The 23,190-nt window shown below is 36.8% G+C and overlaps 1 protein-coding gene across 1 annotated transcript in view; it reads left to right on the top strand.

Annotated features, from left to right (window-relative positions):
- Positions 1-23,190, top strand: part of MTA3 (metastasis associated 1 family member 3) — a 138,001-nt gene that overhangs the window by 100,864 nt on the left and 13,947 nt on the right. Inside the window, exons 17-18 of the mRNA XM_074163119.1 lie at positions 11,524-11,552; positions 18,728-18,882. Coding sequence (XP_074019220.1) covers positions 11,524-11,552; positions 18,728-18,882 — 184 coding nt within the window. The remainder of the gene's footprint in view (positions 1-11,523; positions 11,553-18,727; positions 18,883-23,190) is intronic.

The raw sequence follows: 23,190 nt of genomic DNA, 5'->3' as shown, positions 1-23,190 counted from the left end.
ATAAAAGCAAAAGAAAAAAATTAAACAAATTTGGTGAAGGCAGAGATGCAGCAGATGCTTTATTTCCATTTACTGCATTGTGTTTTTATCTGAAGAAATATTTTGCAGTGATATACAAGACCTTCTGAATTACTGTCTGTGAAATTACTGTTTACAGCCAACCTCTTTGCTAGTATGTGAATTCTAAACACGGCTTGGCCTGAATTCTCAACACTGTGATTGGTAATAGATGGAAAATAGCATTTGGCATCTTGCATCCCGAGACCGGTGTCACAAAGTCAGTTCAAACAAGAAGTAGTCCCAGCAGCAGGGACTGGTGGAAGGTGGGAGCCCATAGAAAGAGACTGTCCCTGCATTTATACCACTTGCAGGGGAGGAAGGACAAGGGGTGTCACAGAGGTACAGGAGAGGCTTTTTCTGTAGGTTGTGCAGGGCCAGACGTGATCTTTAAGGCCGGTGTATTCATTGTAGTATGGTGCAAATGGAGATCACATATGAAGCTGTACAAAAAAAAGATGGAAATTTGTGGGTAAAGCTAACTTTTCTCAAATAATTTTTTTTTTTTTTTTAATAGGGAAACTGATTGTTTATTACTGGCTTTTATTTTTGTTTTATTATTACCAACTGGAACTGTGAGCAGGTTCACCTCATGTCCAAATAAGAGGAAAGCACAGTAGGATATTATTTGTTTGTACGGGAAAGAAATGCATGCATTACCTAAACTCTCTTTTTGTGAGATGTAACTTCAGTAAGCCATTAACTTATTTGTTCTGTAATTGCATATGGTTGTTGAGATTAGAAATCTGAACAAAGTTAGACTTTGAAATAGACTGTTCAGGACAGGATCTGCACAAAGGAGGTGACTGTCTGTTTTCTTGCTTCATAGAATAGGTCGAGGTGGAAATGAGAGGGGCTCTTTTTAGACAAAATATTCCAAATACAGGAAGGAAAACTTGATCTATTATCTATCATCTTCCCATAATGATCGTGCTTTTCTGTTATTGCCAACGCTCTTTGTATCTTGCAGTGAAAATACCTACTGGACATTTAATAATACCTAGATAGAAGTCACTACATACTTTGACAAAAAGTGGTTATTTAGTATATACAGAAGAGAGGATCACTTGGACCTCTGCTCAGTGTGCGTGCAGCCATTGCACAGTAGGCAGGTGACATGCGTGGCAACGCAAGCTATTTGGTGGACCAAGATGGCAACCATGTGACTTGGATAAAAAAGATGATGCCATTAACAGGCATAGCCATAAATGCTTTTTTTTCACTGCGAACTTTGAGTGTGGAGTTCTGTGGTGATGGTCTGGTAGTTCCTGCATGGGAACGTGAAGGCTGCTTTCCCCGTCTCCTGATGCTGGCCAATACACTGGACTCTCCTTGTGAGGTTTTAAGTGAGGAATGACTTTCAGCTGGAAATAAAGATGATGTTACATTTCTACTGCAGAGAAGGCTGTAGTAATAAATTAAAAGTAAACTTTATTTTGATGATGTCCCTTTTATGAGGTGTGCTTGGAAGCCTTTAAGATTTTTATTCTGCTTAGTACAGATGTTCTCTTCAAAGTAACAGGTTTATAAAACCAGTCATTAGCCACACTGATTAGTTTGTATCAAACAGTCAGCTGTGTTAAAGCAATTTGCGTAACATAACATCTAATTAGAAAAATTGGTATTGAGACGTGTAAATCATTGCTTTAGGAGATAATTATTTCTGCTTATCTATTTTCTGTGAAACCATAACTTACTGGAAAATATATATCCTAAATAACTGAAATCTCGATTTTGTTATTGTAAAATGGCTATATTAGTGTGTAAAAATGGCTATTCTAGTATTTAAAACTGGCTATTTTGGTTCTTATCCTAGCCCCTCTCTTTAATTAAAAGCACGCAAAATGTAAATAAAATGCAAAGGAAAACCAAACTCTCTAAAACAATCAAACCAGTAGTAATGATTCTCAACAGCTCAGGTCCTCTGTTTCTTTTGACTTACATTTCGTATTTGCCTTTCACTTACCTTTCATATTTGCCATTTCACCCCTTCTCTGGTTATTGGTAAATATCAAATACGTTTTGGGGGCTGTAATGTACCCAGCTTCTCTTCAGCACACAGCAAAAACTCAGTGACCAGATTAACTTGGGAAATGGTGGTTTCTGTGTAATTGCACTGACAGCGGTGTGCTATCTGTGCAATGAAAGGTTTTGCCAACCTCCAGAGTTTTTGTGTTACTATAAATATACTAAAAAGCTTTTTTGGTTACAAAATGCTGTGGATTGTTGTTGGGTTTATTGCATTGTATCAATTAACAGTATCGAGAAAGCCAGTTATGGAGATGATGATGTATTCTGTCTTTCAGCGCATGCTTTGAAGAAATGAGCAAACAAAAATTAACACAGTGGGCTTATATTAAGTCTTATCTCTTACTATTTTCATAATGTTACTGACATTGAAATGTCTGCAGGTTTGCTTTTTTTCAACAGTATTAGAGATTTGTTGTAAAGAAGCCATATAAATATGTTTGCTTAAGATATACAATAATTTACAGCATTCAAGTAAATATCACTTAGATTTGTGTAAATATATATTTAGTTTGGTGTATTTAAAGTCAGTCTTACTGCCTGAGTTGAGTGCTGTATTTTTACAGAATTTGTTATTAACAAAATAGTAATTATTGGCTCAGAAATAAAGTGATGTAATATGGAAACGGCACTTATTTATGCCTGGATGGAGGAGTTGGGGGAAATGATGAGAAACATCATTAGTATTGGGTTTCGTGGTTTTAAGAGTAATAAATAAGAACGTGATTAACATTTCTTATGGAACTCTTATGTTGATTTTGGCCAATGCAGCACAAGTTTCCCTTTCATTTCTCCCCAGATGCACCTCCAGAAAGAGTCTGGTACAACTGGTAGGGATGAGGGAGTCTGTCATTTCTGATTAGTATTGCTCAGTCTTCATCAAGAAAGACGAGGGAGCACATTTATCTCTTCATAAGTGGTGGGGTCTGTGGCCAGATCTTGCTATTAAGGTGATATGTGAGTGTCAGTCAGAGTAGTTGTATGGATGAGCCCATGTATAAAGCATAGACCTAAATAAAATTTCACTGCTTAAGTATCATATATTGTAACTAGATAGAAGATCTTGTAGTTGTTTGTGTCTTTTCTTGAAGGAGAAGGACTTTTTCTGGAATGTCTTAGAAAAGTGTTTTTCCTTTTGTTTTCAAACAACAGCAAATCTCGCGTTATTCTGCAAGATGGAATGAAAAATGCCAGAAAGCTTTTTTTCCATTCTGGAAAAAATCAAAGTACTTTGGGGAGTTTTCATGTAATGTGCATGGTGGTACTTCTAACTGTGCTGAGATGCAGAATTTCCATTGCTGCTGGAAAAGAAAAAAAAAGTCAACACAAGGTATTTAAATGGCTCTCAGCAGTCAAGTCTCCTTCAAATGGGAAAACTTTCTCTTCAGAAGATCGCAATGTTGCAGAATGTTACATGTATCTAGTTTTATGACTGGAGTTGGCAATGAGAACATTTAGGTGTGACTGTAAAGTGCTTTGTAGATATTTTGAATATGATCTTTAAATTGCAGTGTCTGAAATTATTCCAAGCAATTACTTTCACCCACAAGCTGCTTAACTGTGAGCAACAGCACATCCAAGTAGTCGAGTTTCACGTCAGGCTACTGTTTTGGCAGGGTGAGTAATGATAATTTTCCATATAATATTTGGAAAGATCGGGTGAAGGTATTTTGCATAAGTATCATCTCTGTCAACTGGCAGGCGTTTCTGTACTTTTACATGCATCAGAACCAGAATATCCACAGGATGCCCAAGATATTAACGTCACTAATGAGGTACAGAAATCAGTCTGTGCCTGTTGATACCGTATTCATGACTTCGGGGCAGACACCGGAGAACAGGTTGTTCACAGCTTAAGAGACTTTAATCAACAGCCCCGATCCTCCTCCTCTCTCCCCTCCCCAGACCTTTAATGACATATTTCAGGCTAAGATGTCCCGATGCCTTCAAGAGGATTCTTTCAACAGTTGAATTTCTGTTCCTGAATGTACTGAAGTATGCAGCTGTATTTAAGAATGCAACAGCAATTTTTGGGTCCGTTTTCCTAGGAACCCTCACATCTCTGGCACAGCCAGATGGGAAAGTGACACGAGCAATTGGCAAAGGGAGAAAGACCTCAAAAAAATGCACCTTCTCTCTTAGATGCTATTTTGGTCAATCCTTCTCTCTCTGCTTATGACTAATAGTATTGTCTACTGGGGAGATAAGCAAGGAAGAAAGGCTTATATTTCACTCCTATTTTTCCGTGGGGAATTTGAGACAAACCTTTTCCTTTGACAAACACAGGAAAATATAAGCAGGCTAACTGACAAGCAGAGAGACTGGCGCCTTTCCTGCCCCAAATTTTCCTGAAACAGAAAACAATTCTCATACGTGCTTCATGATAATTAATTTACGTAACGCTGTGTGGAAGTATATTCATAAGGAATATATACTTTCCCTGTGTGAAAGTATAATCAGAAGAAAGTATATTGAAGGAAGGAGTTTTCACTGTAGGATGGGATTTCTCAGCAGAGAGTGTTGTTTTTTTCAAAGGTCTTTGATAGTTGTGATACTGTGTTTTGGTGGAGATGGAGATGTTCTGCTGCAGTGGCAGCCTAACAGCATGGAATGCATACCAAAAGACATCTGGCGGTCCATTACTTTGAAAAAAAAATAATAAAACCCAGCTTAAATTTCCTCTCTCTAACGTATTGATCAATTTTATACATACCTGCACTGTTACAAACCTCATTTTACATACCAGTCATTTCCAGCTGAAAGAGAAGAAATGAGATGTGATAGATAAGCTACTATGTGAATCCACTTTTGCCATTTCTTCCGTGCTGAAACACAGTGGGATTAAAGTTGAATAATGATTATCCACTTTTCCCAAAAGCAAGAAACAAAAGTTATATATTGTTCCATGGCCAGTTTTAACTCTGAAATTTGCTTTCGGCATGGGCATTCTTGCTTTGGACCTTGTTTTAGCCAGCAAATATTTTGAAATATTTGGCTACAGATCTCTTACTTAAATGTGCGCACCGATATCAATGGAAATGTGAGCATGGAAAGTAGATCTCTCTGGAAGAATTGGTGTTGTGTTACTGTCACTTACTGGAGAAACAGAGGACTATGAAAAGAGTGTTTATGACTCTTGGTTATTTCCCAACATATATTACTTGGAGTGTTTATTTATGTGGTGATATGATATGCTTTATGGTAAGAGCCTTTTCGTGCCTTTCAATACAAAGTCATTAAAACCGTCTCTGACTCTCAAGAGATTAACCTAACAACCTTTTTACCTTTGGTTTTTATGCTTGCAAAAGAGTAGCCAATTTCTGTTTATTTTAAGTGTCTGATTGAAAGTAATAATTTTAAATATTTAGTAGAAAATGAGATGCTCTAAAGCTTGCATTTATGTGGTCAATATATGCTCTCATTTTTGTAGAGGTATTAACAATTATACTGGAGACAGTGAACTAATGACAACATCCAGAATCCAGATTATGTACCTGGAGAATTATCCTTAATTACACCAGGGCGTTACTGCTGATATTGTCAGTCATTTGCAGAACTAAGCTACTACATCTCATGTTTCTATTTAAAGTTTTGCATTTTAAAACAATGTTTTTCCTTCAGTTCATTCATGATGACGTGATGATTCCCCCTCCCCACTTTGGTCTTCATTCCTTCAACCCCAGGATGCAAAGGACATTGTGACAATATGAAAAATAATCAACAAGCAGGAAAATATTTAAATGTGTGTCATTTTTGTCCAAAAATGGAAGAGAAATATTTTTTTTCCCCAGAATTTCTCAAAGTTGAAAAAATGATTTATTGTATTGCAGTGATAAATGTGCAGTCATCATTTGTTTACATTGAATTCATGTTAAAATTATCTCTTGAGTATTCGAGGTTCTTTGATTACAAATAAAAGAACAGTCTTCTGTTCTATGTTGTAAGACTGCTAAAACTTCAGAGTATTTTTTCAGATGATAAAGGTAAGCAGTGTGACTTCTTTATGATGAATTTGGTCACAAAAAGACTGAGAAGGAGCAAAATTATTTCTTAAAACTCATGTTTCCTTGAATTTCCTTTTGTTCCCAAGAGGACTTGGGAGGAGCAAAACTATTTCTTCAAACCCATGTTTCCTTGAATTTCCTCTGAGAAGGAACTATTCCTAAGCATTAGCATAGCATAGCATGGTGTTTTGGGTTTTTTAAGTATGGACAGTGATTGCTTTTGTTTTGTCAAAGCCAAAACGCAATTTCCATTCAACTCTAGTTCTCAGACTTATTTATCTTCTGGAATATGGTTTATTTCCAAGGGTGGAAGTACACTAGAAATTGAATAGGGAGTTTTTACTTTTTTTTTTTTTTTCTTTTATTTCCTGTCTTTCAAAAATGCATCTTTGGACTTATAAGGCTGCTTTGCCTACATCTGGTTCAGAAAACCACAAAACTAGAATTGCATTCATGCTTTCATGCACCACTTTGAGTGTGCCATACTTTGCTTACATTTTGCTGTCCTAAGGAAATGAATTCTTATGGCAAGAATACAGCATTGTATCTCTGAATTCACCAGTGTAACATGTGCTTCTGATAACAGCAGGGGTTAGAAAGAGCAAGCTGTGTTGGGATCACAGATGGAGGAAAGGGCACTTCATGGTGAGCGGCCCCATTTCTGCTGCTGAATCAGTGTTTCATTTTTTTTGTATACAGGTAACATGTAGACATGAAATTGCAGTAACACTGGCTTTTCTAATTGCAGAATAAGTCAGCTCTTAAACCAACAAGCAACAAGAACAACATTATAATTAAGTTAGCATTCAGAACACAATGCAGATAACCAGAACCTAATTCCTGGAACGACTACTTTCCACTAGTATTACTTTAAAGAATTAAAGTTGCAGAAAGAGAATCCTGGCTGTGGGATAACAGGATTAGTAGCGTATTACCTCACGAATTACATGTTCTGGTTCCAAGATCTGGAGTTCATACTTAAAGTGCTTCTGTATGTGATTACTGTCAAGTAGGTGGATTATTTTTGTAAGCTGTGATTGCAGAACAATAGTTCTTAACAATTTTATTACATAATGCGATAGGGAAGGCACCTTCAGAAAGTGCTTCAGCAGTATACATGGAATCCTGCATCTGGGGAAAATGCTTTGTGATAATTTTGTACAGTTTTGTGCTTTTGCTTTTCTCATCAGTATATTGTTTCTCCAGTGTTTCATATTTGTCTTGCGAGACTAAAGGTCTTCCTCAAAATTAGTCAAACTCATTCTTAGTATGATTATAAGATATATGTATATTACTGGTTTTTTTAATAATACTTTTGAAGGAACACTAAATGTCTCTTGTTCCATTGCTACAAACTGCTAGGAAAAAAAATCAATTACATTTGGTTACTTACAATATTCGTAACACAAGTGGAGAAAAAATTATGAAACAGTCTTCCTTTCTCTGCTTTTTTCATAACGTGGTCCATCCTGGGTGAAAAGGTTCTTTATAGTCTTATGCACCGTGATAAGATGTGAGTGTTACTAGGATTAAACTAAACACTTTTGCTATTCCCTCTCTGCCTTTATTTTCCACATGTTTAAATGACATTATCTTGAAGTGTATTTATTCTGGAAGGTTTGGAAGGGCACCTTTCACCCACTAATATTGCTGATGACCCCATTAATATAAAAGAGAAAGACGAAAGTCAGATAACCAAGTTTCCTATCAGCAGACTGTCTAAAGAATAGCATATATAAAAGTAACACGTGAACAGCTGGAAAAGGACTGGAGTGTTATTAAGGATGTGGTTTCTGTCCTGGCTTGAAGAATCCTTAAGGGGAAAAAAAAATGTTGGTGAGGAATAATATGTAAACTTGAAATAATTCTGTTCTGGCACCATCCCTTAGCAGTGGACTTTTTCTGATTTAGCCTTAAATGGTTTTACAGGGGGAACTTTTATAGTCTCCTAGCGCCCATAAACAGGGAGAAGCACTTGATTGGTCATTATGATTGATAAAGCAACTTCTAATGTGAAGAAATTTCTTTTTTACAACTTACTCGTTTCTATTTGAGTTCAAATACGTATGTTATAGAAAAAGCCTATGAGCATCTTAGGCAGTTTCTGCCATTGGTGCGTCAGTTTCTTCACAATAATAAACTTCTAAACATCTTGTCAATATTGGAGTTGCTTTTACTGTAATTTAGTCACATCACGTCACCAAAGCCTCTTGTTAGTGATGTTGTGTGACCGTTTCTGTTCAAAGTGGAGTAATCCCCTTCACTAGCACGTCACCAGCCATATGGAGAGAATCATTCTGTGTCTTGAAGTTTTCTGGTATGGAAGAAATGCAAGTACAGATTATTGCCTTGCACAAAATCATTTGCTATAACTCATTTATAAACCAAGTGTCGACTGAGATTCAGAGCCTGGTTATTTAAATTCCCTAAGACATTCTAAAACTTGGCAGCTAAAGCTGAAAATTCAAAGTTTTGTCTTCCGTTCTGTTGAAACCAAGTCATTTGTGGTTTTTAAATGAGCTCCCTTGTTCTCAAGCTGCACTGGAGGTTGCACGGGTGTGTAGACCTTTTATAAGACGCCTTTTTGAATACTGCATGACTGCTTTTTTAATTGGAAGCAAGGGCTTTCTTCCTTACTTGCATTACTTAAAAGCAAAGTTTTCTACAGAATTGGCTGGTGTGTGTTCATGCAGAAAAATTGGTCAGAATCCTGCCAAATCAGGGTGTATCTATTTTCTGGAAGAAATCAGTGTCTCCTCAGTTCTAAAATCTGAATATTTGGGTATCAGAGTATGTAAAAGTTTAAACTGTGTAACAATGGCACCTTAATTAGTACTCTTCGCTATCAAACAGTTCTTTCCATAGCTTTGTATTTATTAATATACTCAGGTCTTTATAAAAAATGTTTGGCAAATTAGATGGTATTTCACTATGTACAGCAATTAAAGCTAAGAAAATGATATGCAAAATGTTTATATAATATAACAGAGAGATTACTTTACAAATATCTTTCTTCACTTCTTTGCTTGGTTTTATTAATAGGTTATCAATATGGTAATATCCTGGAGTTAACATTGGCCTTGCATATAAAGTATTCTTCAAAAATGTGTTGTTTAGCAGCCTTCAGGTACATTCAGCTGTTCCTCAGTTCCCTTTAGGGGGAGATATTCTGTCTTTCACTCAGTAGTCTGTGGAACTGAGAGGGTGACTGGGACAATCATGGCTAAGCATATTTTTTTTATAGATTTGGCATATAAAACTATGCCAAAAGCATAACACCTCTGAGTAAGAGGGAAAATTTTATTACTGTAGTATCTGAGCATAAAAAGGTGGATTTTTGTTTGTCCACTTTGATCTTTTTGGGGGTGACTGTGTAATAATGTATCTTCTCTATATTTCAAGAGTGAAGAACCCCCATCCTTTTTGTTTAACCTGATAATTCTGCTTAAGTTGAGGATTCCTCAGGATATGCAGTTGTGCTTTTGGAGATAGATTGGTTGGGGTTTTTTTTTCTGGGTAGTTGGGCTTATAAATGAGATGAGTCCTTGTCTCAAGAGTTATTCAGGTGGTTATACCCTCATGAATGCAGTTTCTGGGTTTTCTCAGGAACATTCAAGTCCCAAAATGTTATTTCACTGGGATGTCAAAAAAAATAGATAAACTTGTAATAACGAAAATAACTTTACTGTGAAGATAAAAATTGAACAGATTATAGAGTTCTTCACTCTACTGTGATATTCTCTTACTTTATAACAGTGCCAAATATATTCAGGAATGTATCAGGAAACAGTAGACTTTCACAGTATTAAATTTTTTAACTACCAGTTTAAAACTTACCTGGAGGACTGGTGACCTAAATGTATTTTTGTATATGATAATTTTTGTGAAGGAAAAGAGGGAGGAAATGGAGGATGGCAGAGGAATTCACAACTAAAAAAACTGGTGGCTTTAGGTAGATTATCACATTACAGAACCTTTATCGATGGGAAGTTATTGATACATATGTTGATTATTATTTTTTTTAATTAGATTTGATTAAGGATTAAGACTTGTGAAAATCTAAATGTAAACTAGGTAACAGCGGTTACTGCTGCATGTTGGATTGCAGCTTCTAGATAGTTTGAGAGGTTTAAAATAGCTTGTCTCTTGTTTCTATTGGTGATTGAACTATACCTTCAGACTGTTTAAGATGACTCCTCAAAATGAAAGAGAAACACCAGTTTGAGGATGTAATTACCATTTTTTTTCAGAAACAGATGTGCAGCTATTCTTTTTCATATCCTTTTAATCTCTTTAATACTATTTTTAATGATAACAAAACCCCTGGAGATTTCTTTATGTAAGTAATGCCAGTTGGAACCCCATAAGAATTGCAATTTGAAACTGGAGCAAGAATAACTAACCCACTGTAATTATTCTATGTTTATTTCACTTGTAGAATTCAGACTCTGATGATTGACTTTGTGCAGAATTGTGTACATTTTACCCAGAATTGCATATAGTGTTGCTACATATCTCTTCCTTAAGAAATCTTTGTACTATAGCTGATATGATGTCTTATACAAATTTTTGAGCAAGTCTGAGGGGGTTACTAGTAGTATCATCTTGCATCTTACAGATTAGCAGCAAATTTTCTTGCAGTGTTTTTTACTGGTAAGAAGGATGTTTCGTTACTTTAGTTATACTGCTTCAAATAAGAATATAGCAGTAATATAGCAACTGTAGCATTTTAAAGCCAAAAAAGATAAGATTTCTGTCCTTGGGGTAAAAAAAAAAAAACAACTGTAATTTAGTTCAAACAGCAGGATGAAGTCTATGTTAGCTATTGGCCCGGTCGTGATTCCTCAGCAGTTTTATATAAATATGACCATGAGTTCAGTTGACTGACTCCTGATTTATCAGATAGGAGAGAATAATTAAGATTTCTGGATGTTATGCTTCTCAATATAGTTTGTCAATTTCAAACTGAGAATCCATGTTAAAATTCTCAGAAAAAGGATTGTCTAGTTTTACAAAGCTTTTTGAAGTGGGAATAGTAGAGGAATTATACTGGTTCTATTTGTAATTTTTTTTTCTCCAGAGCTAATCATCCATGTTAAATGATGCCATATGTTAAAAGCAAAATCAAAAAAAAAAAGCACTTCTTGAAACATGAATTATGAATTAGTTCCATTTTTATATTTTCTTGCAGAAGAGGATAATTAAGCAAAGAGAATGAGTGCTGTTAACAGCATACTATAGCTGGTCCTACATTTTCAGGACCGAAGATGATTCTCATGCTCGTTTCATGAGAAATCTCTCCAGTTTGCATTTCTGATACGTTCGTTGTCGTAGCTGAACAGTAGCATCTCAGCCTTCGGGGTGAGCGTCAGAAAATGGGGCTTTTATGGATAAAGACAATACTCTAATATGCTGTGGTTCTTTTGTTTTCCAGAATCGTCCAGCCATACAAGAACAATAATGGTAAGTATAGAGGAAATTATAGGTATCGGTCTGTCTATAGATACGATTTTTCCTTTGAAAACAAAGTGGATGCAGTGGTATCCTAAGCCGCTGGCATGCTTTCTTCTGAAGTCCGGTATCACTGTAGAGATAAAATGAGTCAGTCTGTCACCATATTTCATGGGAAATCTTGGAAAAAAAGTGAGGTTGAACAGTTTAAGAAATACCAGTGCTGTCAGTTTGAATAGGTGAAAAATCCAGTTACAATTCTGTGTGTTACGTTTAATTGATTTTTTTTTTTAATTATGTCAAATTAATGTTGATAAAAATCCCTTGCATTCTGTGTGTATCACGTGTGTCAGAGCACATTTAGAGTTCGAAACAATAGCTGAGTAATTTCTTGGATCACATTCCTGTGAGGCCGGTGTTTGACTCTACCTTGAGTTTGATAGTTTGGGTTGCAGAAAAATGTTTAAACAGACAGCTACATCTTCAAAAATGAGATTAAAAACTTTTATGCATAAAAATGTCATGGATTTAGTTTCTATCTTGGGTTTTTATAGGGTGAGAAATTTTATTGGTCTCTTTGTTTCAAACTCCTAATAAAAGTTAGATAAGGACTGAAGAAAAATTCACATAAAGAAAACCTTTCTCCGACTGGGAATGATTCATGCCTGTCCTGTAGATATTTCTACTTTTGGGAGTTCTGGGAAAAGAGATCAATCTTTGAGGCGAGTTTTGAAATTTTAGAATAAACCCCAACAAAACACAATGTGAGCTTGTTTGTTTTCATTCCTATAGTCTTCAGCGTGTCCCTTCAAGTTTATTACTTCTTCTGTATGTACAGGATTTGTAGGACGTATAAATTCCTACACAGACACTTCAACAGGGGACAAGGGATAAATTTAGTTCATTGCCTTTATCATCAATAGTCATTAAGAATCCAGTGCAAATGGATAATAAATAGGTAAAGACTACAGATCACAAAATGTCAAAACAGTAGAGAGATGTCTGGGAAAAGTGATGTTTTCTACTGGATGCTATATAATCCTTGTTTGTTTCAACAGAGACATTTCAAAATAAGATGCTTAAAGTTATTTAACCGTATTCGTCTGCTATAAAATTTTGGAAGGGATTGAAAATTTTTTCAGTATTCATTTCTAATTCTGTGTTGGTGTCAGGAAAAGAGCTAGAGGTTAATGCTGAAGCTGGTGAAAACTTCACTCTTCATTTCCCTTTAAATTTTTTCCTAGTAATTTTACTCTGAAGATAACACATTTTGTCGGTCTCTCTTTTCCATTAATGTATCAAAATAGCTTTAAAAACCAACGCAAAGAAATGGGGTTTTGCCTATATAAAATGTGACCACACCAAAACATAGCCAAGCTTTAAAGAGATAGGAGAAAGGTTTTTAAATATCTTGTGTTGTCAATGTTGCTCTGTTGTGGACCTCTCCAGATCTCTCTGCTAACAGCTTGCGTCACTCAGACTGTTGCTCTGCAGTCAGTGTGCAGTAATTGTCCATTGCACTTAAATAAATGAAAAGTACAATTAAAATAAGTATTGTTTAGTGTGAAAAGGTTATAACAATATGTCCACTTTTCTCTGCAATTAAGCATAACTGAATGTGTAATGGAAAATTTCTTACTCTCCAATTAGTAGGTAGAATACATCAGTAGAGGCAGAAAATATACTATTCCTTGCATTAGAAACAGTATGAGATTATCTATTCAATACAGACATAGTAAAGCAATGCTACTGAGATCCATTTTGTAATGACTATTGCACTAAATAATTAGTCTGAAATAAAGTCCCCCTTTTCTGATATATTGTGGTTGATATTGTAACAGATAAAACATTAAAGCATGATTTTTAGTCAATCAGAATGTGAGAGGTATAGCAGCAAACCTGTATACTGCTTTGGACGCTTTGATGTAAAAAAGCTTGTGTCTTACCAAGGCAAAGTATTTGAACTCCTTTTAAGTTGCATTTATAGGTGGTGGAATAACATAAGGCAGGCATTAAATCTGATCTTGTCTCTGAAGATTACGATTTATATTAAAATCAAAGCCAATGATGAATAGAGTGTACTTTGCTAAGGAAAAAGTGCAGTTTTTCTGAGAACATTACAAGAATTCTTCTTGTGTATTTAAATACAACGATGGCTCCGTGGTTTTTGTTTCAGATTCTTTTTCATAAAAGTGAAAAACTAGAAAAAAATTTAAGGGTCTAGGGAGGAGGGAGGGGATCTTCTATGTTTTAACTATAAACAAATTTCCTCTTATTCTGTGGATAGGCATCTAGGTTAGTCTTTCATTACTGATTTCTATAAATAATTAATTCATTAAAAATTCTTTTTAAGAATTTCTTTTAAAGAAATGGTTTATTCAGCTTTTGTGTAACTTCAGTGAAATACAGAGGCTATAAACATTGTAGTATTTTAGCAGATTCTTTGGAAAGTCAACTGGGGGGAAGAAGGGGTTGGATTTTTTGGGTTATTTCCCCCACTTGCACAGAAAAGTTACTGACTTGGATTTTCAGTGTTACATAGGTGATTTGTGAAAGGTTTGGTAGAAAATCAGCAGGTTCAAAAGTAATACTTGTGTTGACTATTTGCTAATTTCTTGTATATGATCTTTTGTTTGAAAATATATATTTTTTTTTAATAGCCTTCAGGTTTCTTAAATGAAATGCAATACCCAAAAGGAACCTGTGCCTGCATACTAGTATCACCGTTGGTGACTCCATGCTGTGTGGAGACTATGTTTTGTAATTTTTATATTCATCTCAAATCTCTATCAACAAATAAACTAAATTAGCCCCAAACCTTGACGCTTATTAGAAATATCAAGCTAACGCCTTTGCAAGTAAGAACACTCCAGGTGCGGCAAAAGAGAATCAATACCCGATTCAAACTTATTTAACTTATTAAATGTAATCCTACACTTATTTTACACTATATCCCATTATAATTAGGTCAACACAAAATATATTGAACCAATTAATATATATTATTACCAATCATCTGAACATGGCTGATTTCTTCTCATGATTTTTTTTTCCTCCCTATAGTGAACTGCTTTTACTCTGTTTGATTTGATTTGATTTTTTGTTTAAAGATGCAACAAAAATTTTAAAAATGCAATTGGGTGTTTTTTTCTTTCTGAAAGGATGGGGAAGATCATAAATTCAAGTCCACTTAGGAATTTATGATAACCCACTTAAACATTCTCTCAGCCACAGCATAAAGATTCACCATTAGGTTTTACGCTTACAATGCTTGTTAATGTTATGTATTTATTTCAAAGCTGGATGTCTTTTTAGATGCTTCGGTGGCACTCAGTGAATAAGTGCTTGGCCATTTATATCCAAGTACAAGCTGAGAAACTTACAGACAGGAGCCTTGACTGCGATTTGGGGTCCGAGTCCCATTACTGAATTTGTACAGGATTCCTCCCTTGACTTTCCAACATGCATTTCAGTATCCTTGTCCTTGAAATTCCTTTGGGAGCTAGCGAGGATAGCAGATTTACCCTCTGTAATATAGATGCTGGCTTAAGTTGCCACTTTAATATAAGGTGTTCGTGGAGTATCTTTGTTAGGTGTCTTTGGAACAGTATTCAAACTTTGTTGGACTGGTAACTTCCCCTACAGCACATACCACATGTAAAGTGACGCTATACAGCTAATTCCTCTGTTTCTCAGACACAGAAGAGTCTTATGCATTTACAGTTAAGCAACTGATTGAACGAGTGCTGCTGCTTCCTGAAGATTTAACAGAGAGAAACACATTCTTAAATTGCTTCTGCATGGGAGAGACTGTTGCATTCATTGAACGCTGGAGGTGTCTCAGTTGCTCAGTGGGAAATGAATATTTGTGTATGCAAATGGGAAATTGATGCCCCTGCAACTCTCAAAAATTGAACCTGGGAGTGAAATACCTGAGAATGGTTCCTGCAGAGACATCTTTTAGCAGGGGATTGGTGAAACTGTGAAGACATTACAACAAATGGTCTTCCCATGAACTCCTCCATGTTGAAGACCTTGAAAAGTTTGCATTTGGTCTCAGAGGTCTCTGAGAATGTGTGCAGTCTGCAGTGTGTAGACCTCCTGTTTGGAGGTGAAACTCTTCCCAGATAACGCTGTGATACAAGAGATCTCAATGTACATATCCACATTGAGATGAGGAAAAGCATGGGACAAAGGAAGTCACTCAGGAGGGAGGAGGATTTGTCCAACACACAGTTAGCAAATGCTGGGTAAAGCTCTTGCTTCTCAGGTGCTGCTATGTGATCTGCTACTGGTATGCAGACTCTTAATGTGGTTTTGTTGCAAAATCACAGCACAGCTTATTAGTGATGTTCACACTCAAAATCAAAATGCCACTTGCTAATTGCACGTGGCAGCGTTATGGTAAATTATTGGAGCTTTCTGCATGCAGAGGTTTTGAATGAATAGGGCTTCTGTAGTAGTACAGGTAGTATTCCTGAGGCTTTCATAACCTTTCTAGTGTAACTGTGTGCTAGAGGGGGAAAATATAAAATCATCATAATTTTAAAAACAAACAAACAACCAGTTTACAAGTACTTTGTATGAAAGTTCATTTTGCTCTTGGTGTTGATATTAGCATGACAGTGATGTTGAATGCTCATTTTTATACACAGTGATAAATACATTTTTGAGAGGAACTAATGAACTGATTTTCTACTCAAGAACTTCAATTGTTTTGTTTAACTAGAAATTAAAGATAATGTGGTCCCTGGCATATACTGGAGAACAATGATCTTATTTTCTATTGTCCTTAAGTGAAATGTAATTATTTTCTTCAAAGAGTTTGGAAGGATCAGAGGAGAAGGGAAATAAAAATGAAAATTCTAACCAGTATGATGCAGCAGAAATGAGATTATTTTGTAACCCTCACACCATTTTCTCTAATGTTATCTCTTTCCTGAAATAAGAGTTAGGGTCTAATAAAAGTAGACAAAGCAGAAGTTCAGAATTCGTAACTGCATCTGTCTCTGCCAGGGGAAAAAGTATTATGAAAAGCACACACTTTTCCCATCAGGCTTAACTGTTCTTCAGAGTTTATGCCATAGGAAATACACTTTTTGTACCTTGTACATTTCCTGCACGTTTTTTGCCTGTGCATGTTGTCTTGAGTAAAAGAAACATTCAATGGTGTATTAGAAAGGAGCCTGGGAAAAGATATAAACCATTATATTTGATAACTTAAACCCATGTCTGACTGGGAAAGCACAGCAAAAAATTGCGGTTTGAGACCTTGAAACATATAGCTGTAACATATAGCACTGCTCATTGCCAGATGCAAATAATTAGTCTGAAATCTGATGTGTGGTAATGTTTTCCATGCATGAATTCTTATTCACTTTTTGAGCACTATCCACTTTGTACACTAAGATATCATCAGTTAAATACCTTTATGAATTTCTAATTTCATCCAAACTATGTATTTTGTCCTGAATTTATTGTCAGTAACAGCTGAATTACTTCTAGTAGCACATCCTTTAGTTCTTCCTCCCCACCAAAGCCAATATAGAAAATGTGAAAACCAAACTGCAATCCTGACACTGAATAAAAAAATGGAAAAAAGTAGGCAAATATTTAGAGGGACTACAAAGATAGATTTAGAGCCCTTTGTGCAACAACTACTAAATCCATAAAACTTATTTGTTTCTAATACAAAGGAAAGTAGTTTAGCTCTAAGTAAGAGTTACATGTGACTCCCTCAAATTTGATGTTGCTCTTTTTGTTGTTTGGTATTTTTTTACATCATACCTAAGAAGTAATAGGGGAGATTGTTCAGTTATTTGCACTAAAATAATCAACACTGGAATTTTTCATCAGATGCATAAAATTTTTCCTACTGACTGGAGCAAATGGTGTGGTTTGGGGTATGTTGAAAGTTGTGGCATAAAGTGAATATGGTGCATTAAATATGAGTGTGAGAATTGTGCAGAAGAAATTAGGTCCTTGCTCATTATTTTTGGCTGTTAATGTTAATGACATGATGTAAGAGATGAGTTTTGCATTTTGTTCTGCTAGTTCTTGTGGATGCTACCAGCCCATTCCTTACTCAGTGGCTGTGGAATTGGTCCCCTAATTAGAGGGTACTCCCATGAATGTGCAGCATTGTGCACATTTTAGGGATATTACAGAAATGTTGCCAGTAATGTGGAATACTGGTATTATTTCACGATGAAAATAGTACTTCTTCCTAAGAAAACATGGTCTGGAATCCATGTGAGAGAAAGTAAGCATACTTTCATCTTTGTATAAGGTCTTCTGTTGTATCTGTTTTAATCAAATAGTGTTATTTGTTAGTCCTGCTGATAATTAGTCATGTGGGAAGCAAGATTCAAATTTGCTAATATATTTGTCATGGGATATTCTTCCAAAATGTTACCTATAGATGATATAGAAAACATTATTTTTGGTCTCCCCTTTTCATATATCAGAAGGCAGCTTCTCTCACTAGATCTGAGTACTTGCTTTCTTCTTGTATACTTATTTCAGGTAAAGGTTTAGTGGAAAATTAGTGCATTGGTCTATGTTCAATGTTATCTGTATTAAAATGAATGCAGCCATATTGCGGTCAGCTCTAATATGTAATGACTGATGAAGTAAACCTAAGAATCATGGCACCAGCAAGGCAATATCAACCTTGTTACTCTGCTTCCATTTAGGTCAGCAGCAGGACCAAACCACTTGTCTTGTTCAGTGACTTTTATTTAAAAGGTAGACAGAGTATGGAACTATGAAGAGTGAAGTGTGGGTTTTTAAAAATTAGACTAATGCCATAATTGAATTAAAAAAACAGCTCTCTCATCTCATTGGTTGGGATGCTGGGTTTTTGCTTAGAAAACATGAATTCTCTCCTAAAAACAACGGGTTTCTGTTGCGGAACTGCTTAGTTCATGGCATTGATTCACGCCTCAGTTTCTTTTTGTATAAAATTGCATTAGCAATAGTTAATTTAGTTTTTACAGAGCTTTAAGACCTGTGGGTAAAACATGTCAATGCTCACAAGGTGTTTTCTGACCCCCAGGTACTGGTTGAGGAAGACTTGCTGGTTTTTGAGGAGGGTGCTGTGTGTAGACTGCTCTTTACGGCAGAATTAGTTAACAGAATTATGCTTATTCTCCAGCAAATACCTTTCCGTTTTATTATGATTTCAGCATGCTGCTCCTCATGTTCATATGACTAATGGTAAGGCCTTGCAAGCCAGTGCAAGTGCCATTAAGACAAGCACCGTCCCAGTGATCAAGAGACAGAGGCAAAATTGGCTTGATGCTTCAGATGATGGTTTCTTTATAGCTACAGAAGAGACCAGGTAAGAGAAATTAAATCTAAGCAGGGAATGAGGCTTCACTGCATACATGTTATTTATCCACTATTTGAGTAACAGTTTTTGACGTTACTTTTTGAGGTTGCATTACAATGAAGAGCAATGTTACATCAAAACTTACACCCAACTTAGCATCTCTTCCATGCTAATATTACCAGTATTTCACTAATATGATTTATTCAGTCAGGGCTACTTCTCTGTGGCAAAGATTAGAACTTTTTTTATTGTTACTAATTGTAGTTCATATACAAAGAAGTTTAAGGCACCTCTGATTGTTCAGCAAAATGTAAATGCATCCACAGTTTTCAGACCTTGAAAAATATATAGCACACAATGGAGAAATATACAGCAGATAGCATCTTTTCCAGGCTAGAAGTTTATTTCCTTTAACAGCAACTAAGATGATCGTGTTTTTCAGTCTTGCATTTACAGATTAATTGGTAAAATTTAATGAGCTTTTGCTTTTCCCAGTAAAGCTTGATATCACGGAAGAGTCACTAGTTTTCTGGAGGCTCCTCTGTTCTTTTCTTCCCCTATTAAGATCTAGCCATTCCATGATTTAATTCAGACTAAGTCAAGAAGTTACAGTCTGCTTTTTTAAGTTGTGGTTGCTGGGCCTGTTATTTAAAAACCTTTCAAATCTTGCTTAAGCAAGGCGATTGTTACAGCAAGTAACATCAGACTGCTTCTCGCTTCTGTGATAGTTTCACAAGCCTAGAAAAGCTGGTAGTTGAACAAAAATGTAAATAATAAAATGAGGGAAAAGGAAGAACATATGCAAATATAGAGCTAACCCATGAAAATGTGCATATTTAGTCCCATTTATGGTAGATCAGCTCGGGAAGTCAAAATACTAGTACGTGACAATTTTGTGGTTATTTCAAGATCAATTAAATATGGCACTGCATTTTTCTTTTCTATGAGGAATGCAACAGTTCAGAGAGAGTGGTAGAAGGATGATCTCTTAGGCTTGTGATATGTAGAAAAGATTGATAGCATTCACTTTTTCGAGAGTTGTTTGATGCAAAGAGCTAAGTAGTATCAGACTAATCCCTAGTGATTATACTCTCAAAGCGAGACTGGTAACCTTTAGAAGTTTTAGAATTTTCAGTGTTTTTTTCAATTATTATAGAGAAGTGCCTGTCAAAGCATGAGGTAAATCCTATGCTGACAGTGTTTGTCTCTCCCCACTGATCTCAGAGGTAGCCCAGGCAACTGGCCTAGACTAGATGTTTAAATTCTAGGTGATCAAAGTATGATGACATGAGTCCTGCCTTTGCAAATCACTCATCCATGGCAGCCCTGCCTGTTCCCATCCCAGGGAATCCCCCTCCCCACTCCCATGGCTGCAGATGTCTTGCCCAGGCCAGGCAACAAGGCAGAACTTGCACTGTATCTCCTTCCACATCCACAGTGGTAGGTGAACAAGGGGCTTAGTCCTCTGCTACTCTTCTCCAAATCATTTAAAGAGTACCATTTGAAATCTCCTGATATGGGGAGCATAGGACATTTAGACCTCATTGATACTCCCTCAAACAAGGAGGTGCCTGAAAATGTCGTGCTGCATCACAGTGGCCAGTGCTGAAGAAGCACAGAGGGAGTGCTCCAGGACTGGTGTGAGTTGAGTCACCCCAGTACAGCCGTTTCCAGTCTGACCAGAGCTAACACCGTAGGTTCAGTGTCAGTACATATGCACGCACCTTCCTTCTATGTTGGCAACAGACAAGGAGTAATAGTGCCTCACTCACATTAATCTTCAAAAGTGTGACTAATGGAAGACAGCAACTTTTTATCCTTTGAAGCTCTATTTCACATGAGATCTGTTCCTTCTCTCTCACAGGGCTTTTCCTTTTTTATTTCCCTCCCCACCCCTGTCCCCATGCCATCCCCATGGATTCCTCCCCTACCTCAGGCGTGCTTTCTTCCTTTCTAACTTTTTCCTTTGATCCTTTGAATTTCCTCCACCTTAACTCTGAGATTGTTTAGAAGAGACGGTGTAGCTTGTTCTCCTCTCAGCTCTCACTTGCCTCCAGCCTTTGCAGCTCAAAGTGGAAAGAACCGCCTGGTTCTGCTGCTAGGAATGCACTGGTGCCCAAGACAACAATTAAATGTTCTGCTCTTTGAGAGAAGAAGGAGGAAGAGGGAATGGACGTTAGTCCCTGACAGCCAGCCTGTCCTGTGATAGGAGTTCACACAGCTGAACATGACTGTGACTCAGTTGGATGCAATATAATTGCAATGCGAAGAGATATCTAGGGAGGAGACATCTGTGAAAAAGAAGCAAACAATTTATCTAGCCCTGCCATAGAATGGAAAAAAGAAAAAAAGTCAGTTGCCAGTTTGCAGCCATTAGATGTTTAAATATGTTCTGAATACTCAGCTCAGAAATAACCATCCCATTTGAGTCAAGGTAACAACTCATTCTTTAGGGCACTTGTTTCATGCTGCATCTGGTTCATGTGTGTTTTATCATGTGTGTCTGGTCATTAAAACACATGGAAGACAGGCACATAGAATCATAGAATAGTTTGGGTTGGAAAGGACCTTTAAAGGTCATCTAGTCCAACCTCCCTGCAATGAGCAGGGACATCTTCAACTAGATCAGGTTGCTCAGAGCTCCAGCCAAGCTTACCTTGAATGTCTCCAGGGATGGGATGGGACATCTACCCCCTCTCTGGACAACCTGTGTCAGTGTTTCACCAGCCACATTGTAAAAAATTTCTTCCTTCTATCTAGTCTAAATCTTCCCTCTTTTAGTTTAAAGCCATTACCCCATGTCCTATCACAACAGGCCCTGCTAAAAAGTTTGTCCCTATCTTTCTTAGAAGCCCCCTTCAAGTACTGGAAGTCTGCTATAAGGTCTCCATAGAGCTTTCTCTTCTCCATGCTGAACAGTCCCAACTCTCTCAACATGTCCTCATAGGAGAGGTGCTCCATCCCACTGATCATTTTTGTGGACCTCCTCTGGACCTGCTCCAACAGAGCAGACAGAAGGTCCATGTCCTTCTTATGTTGGGGGCCCCAAACAGGACACAGTACTCCAGGTGGGGTCTCGCCAGAGCAGAGGGGTAGAGTCCCCTCCCTTGACCTGCTTCTTTTGCCACAGCCCAGGATGCGGCTGGCTTTCTGGGCTGTGAGCGCACATTGCCGGCCCGTGTCCAGCTTTTCACCTACCAGTACCCCCAAGTCCTTCTCCTCAGGGGTGCTCTCAATACCTTCATTCCCCAGCCTGTCTTGATACCAGGGGTTGCCATGACACATGCTAATTACAGCAAAAGGAAAATTATTTTTCAATATAATTACAGCCTGCAAAAGGGAAAATATTTTTCAGTATAAAGTTTCGCAACTGTCCATAACAATTTTCATTTCTCTCTTCTAAAAAATTTTTGTTTGTGCGGTGAGTTAAGGTTCAAGATGCATATTTCTATAAAACATCAAGTAGGGAGTCTAGAGGGTAAATTTTCTCAGACATTTAGCTAAAAAAATTAGTTGGTTGAGAAAAAAAATGTAATATTGCTGCTAAACTAAATAAAGTGCTAGTGTATTTCATGCTGACCAGGCCAAAGATGCGAAACTTGAGCTTTCTAAATTTTTTTATCTATCAATAGATAAGGTGAATATATGTATTTATGCCTATAGCTCCATTTTAGAAGATATTTTAAAAGAAATTATCATCCTTCCCCCTCTGAATTTAAGCACCAGTCATATTTCTGTAAAGTTAAAGATTGCGTATCTAATTGCTGAGAGATTCCAGATATATGTAGTGATGAAAGAGTAGGGAGCTAAATATTGAGAACAGTGAAAATAATTCTAGAAATTAGATATCATCTAAGCTTTCCAAGGTAAGCCTTAAATTTACCCTAGAATTTTAGGGCAGTACTCTTCACTCTGACCACAGTTCATCGGTGTCAGCAGGTATGCTTAAAATTTCGTGTGAGCATATGTATCATTGAAACAAAAATACTGGAGTTTACATGTGAAGTTCAAAGTATTTTAGGTGCTGATCTGCTCTGCAGAGTAGAAGAGGAATGTACTTTGTATCAGCAGTAATGTGCATCCTCATACATCTGAGGTTTTTTTTAATTTTTTTTTTTTTTTAAGTTGTAGCTATTTGAATGCAGTTTTCTCCCCTGCAGTTTCCTCCTCCTCTGCACATCTGGAGAAAAATGCCAGGATAGTTCCCATTTGTATTGCCCTTTCTCCAAGCACTCAGGCCTCTGCAAAGCTGGGGTGCATATTAGCACGGTGCTGAGCCCCAGTCGTTACAGCCCCTGCCAGTCTGGGGAAGGGACA

This window comes from Numenius arquata, chromosome 2, assembly GCF_964106895.1.
Source record: "Numenius arquata chromosome 2, bNumArq3.hap1.1, whole genome shotgun sequence".
Taxonomy (NCBI): domain Eukaryota; kingdom Metazoa; phylum Chordata; class Aves; order Charadriiformes; family Scolopacidae; genus Numenius; species Numenius arquata.
Note: the sequence above shows the minus strand (reverse complement) of the source record. Positions and strands in the feature narration are given on the sequence as shown.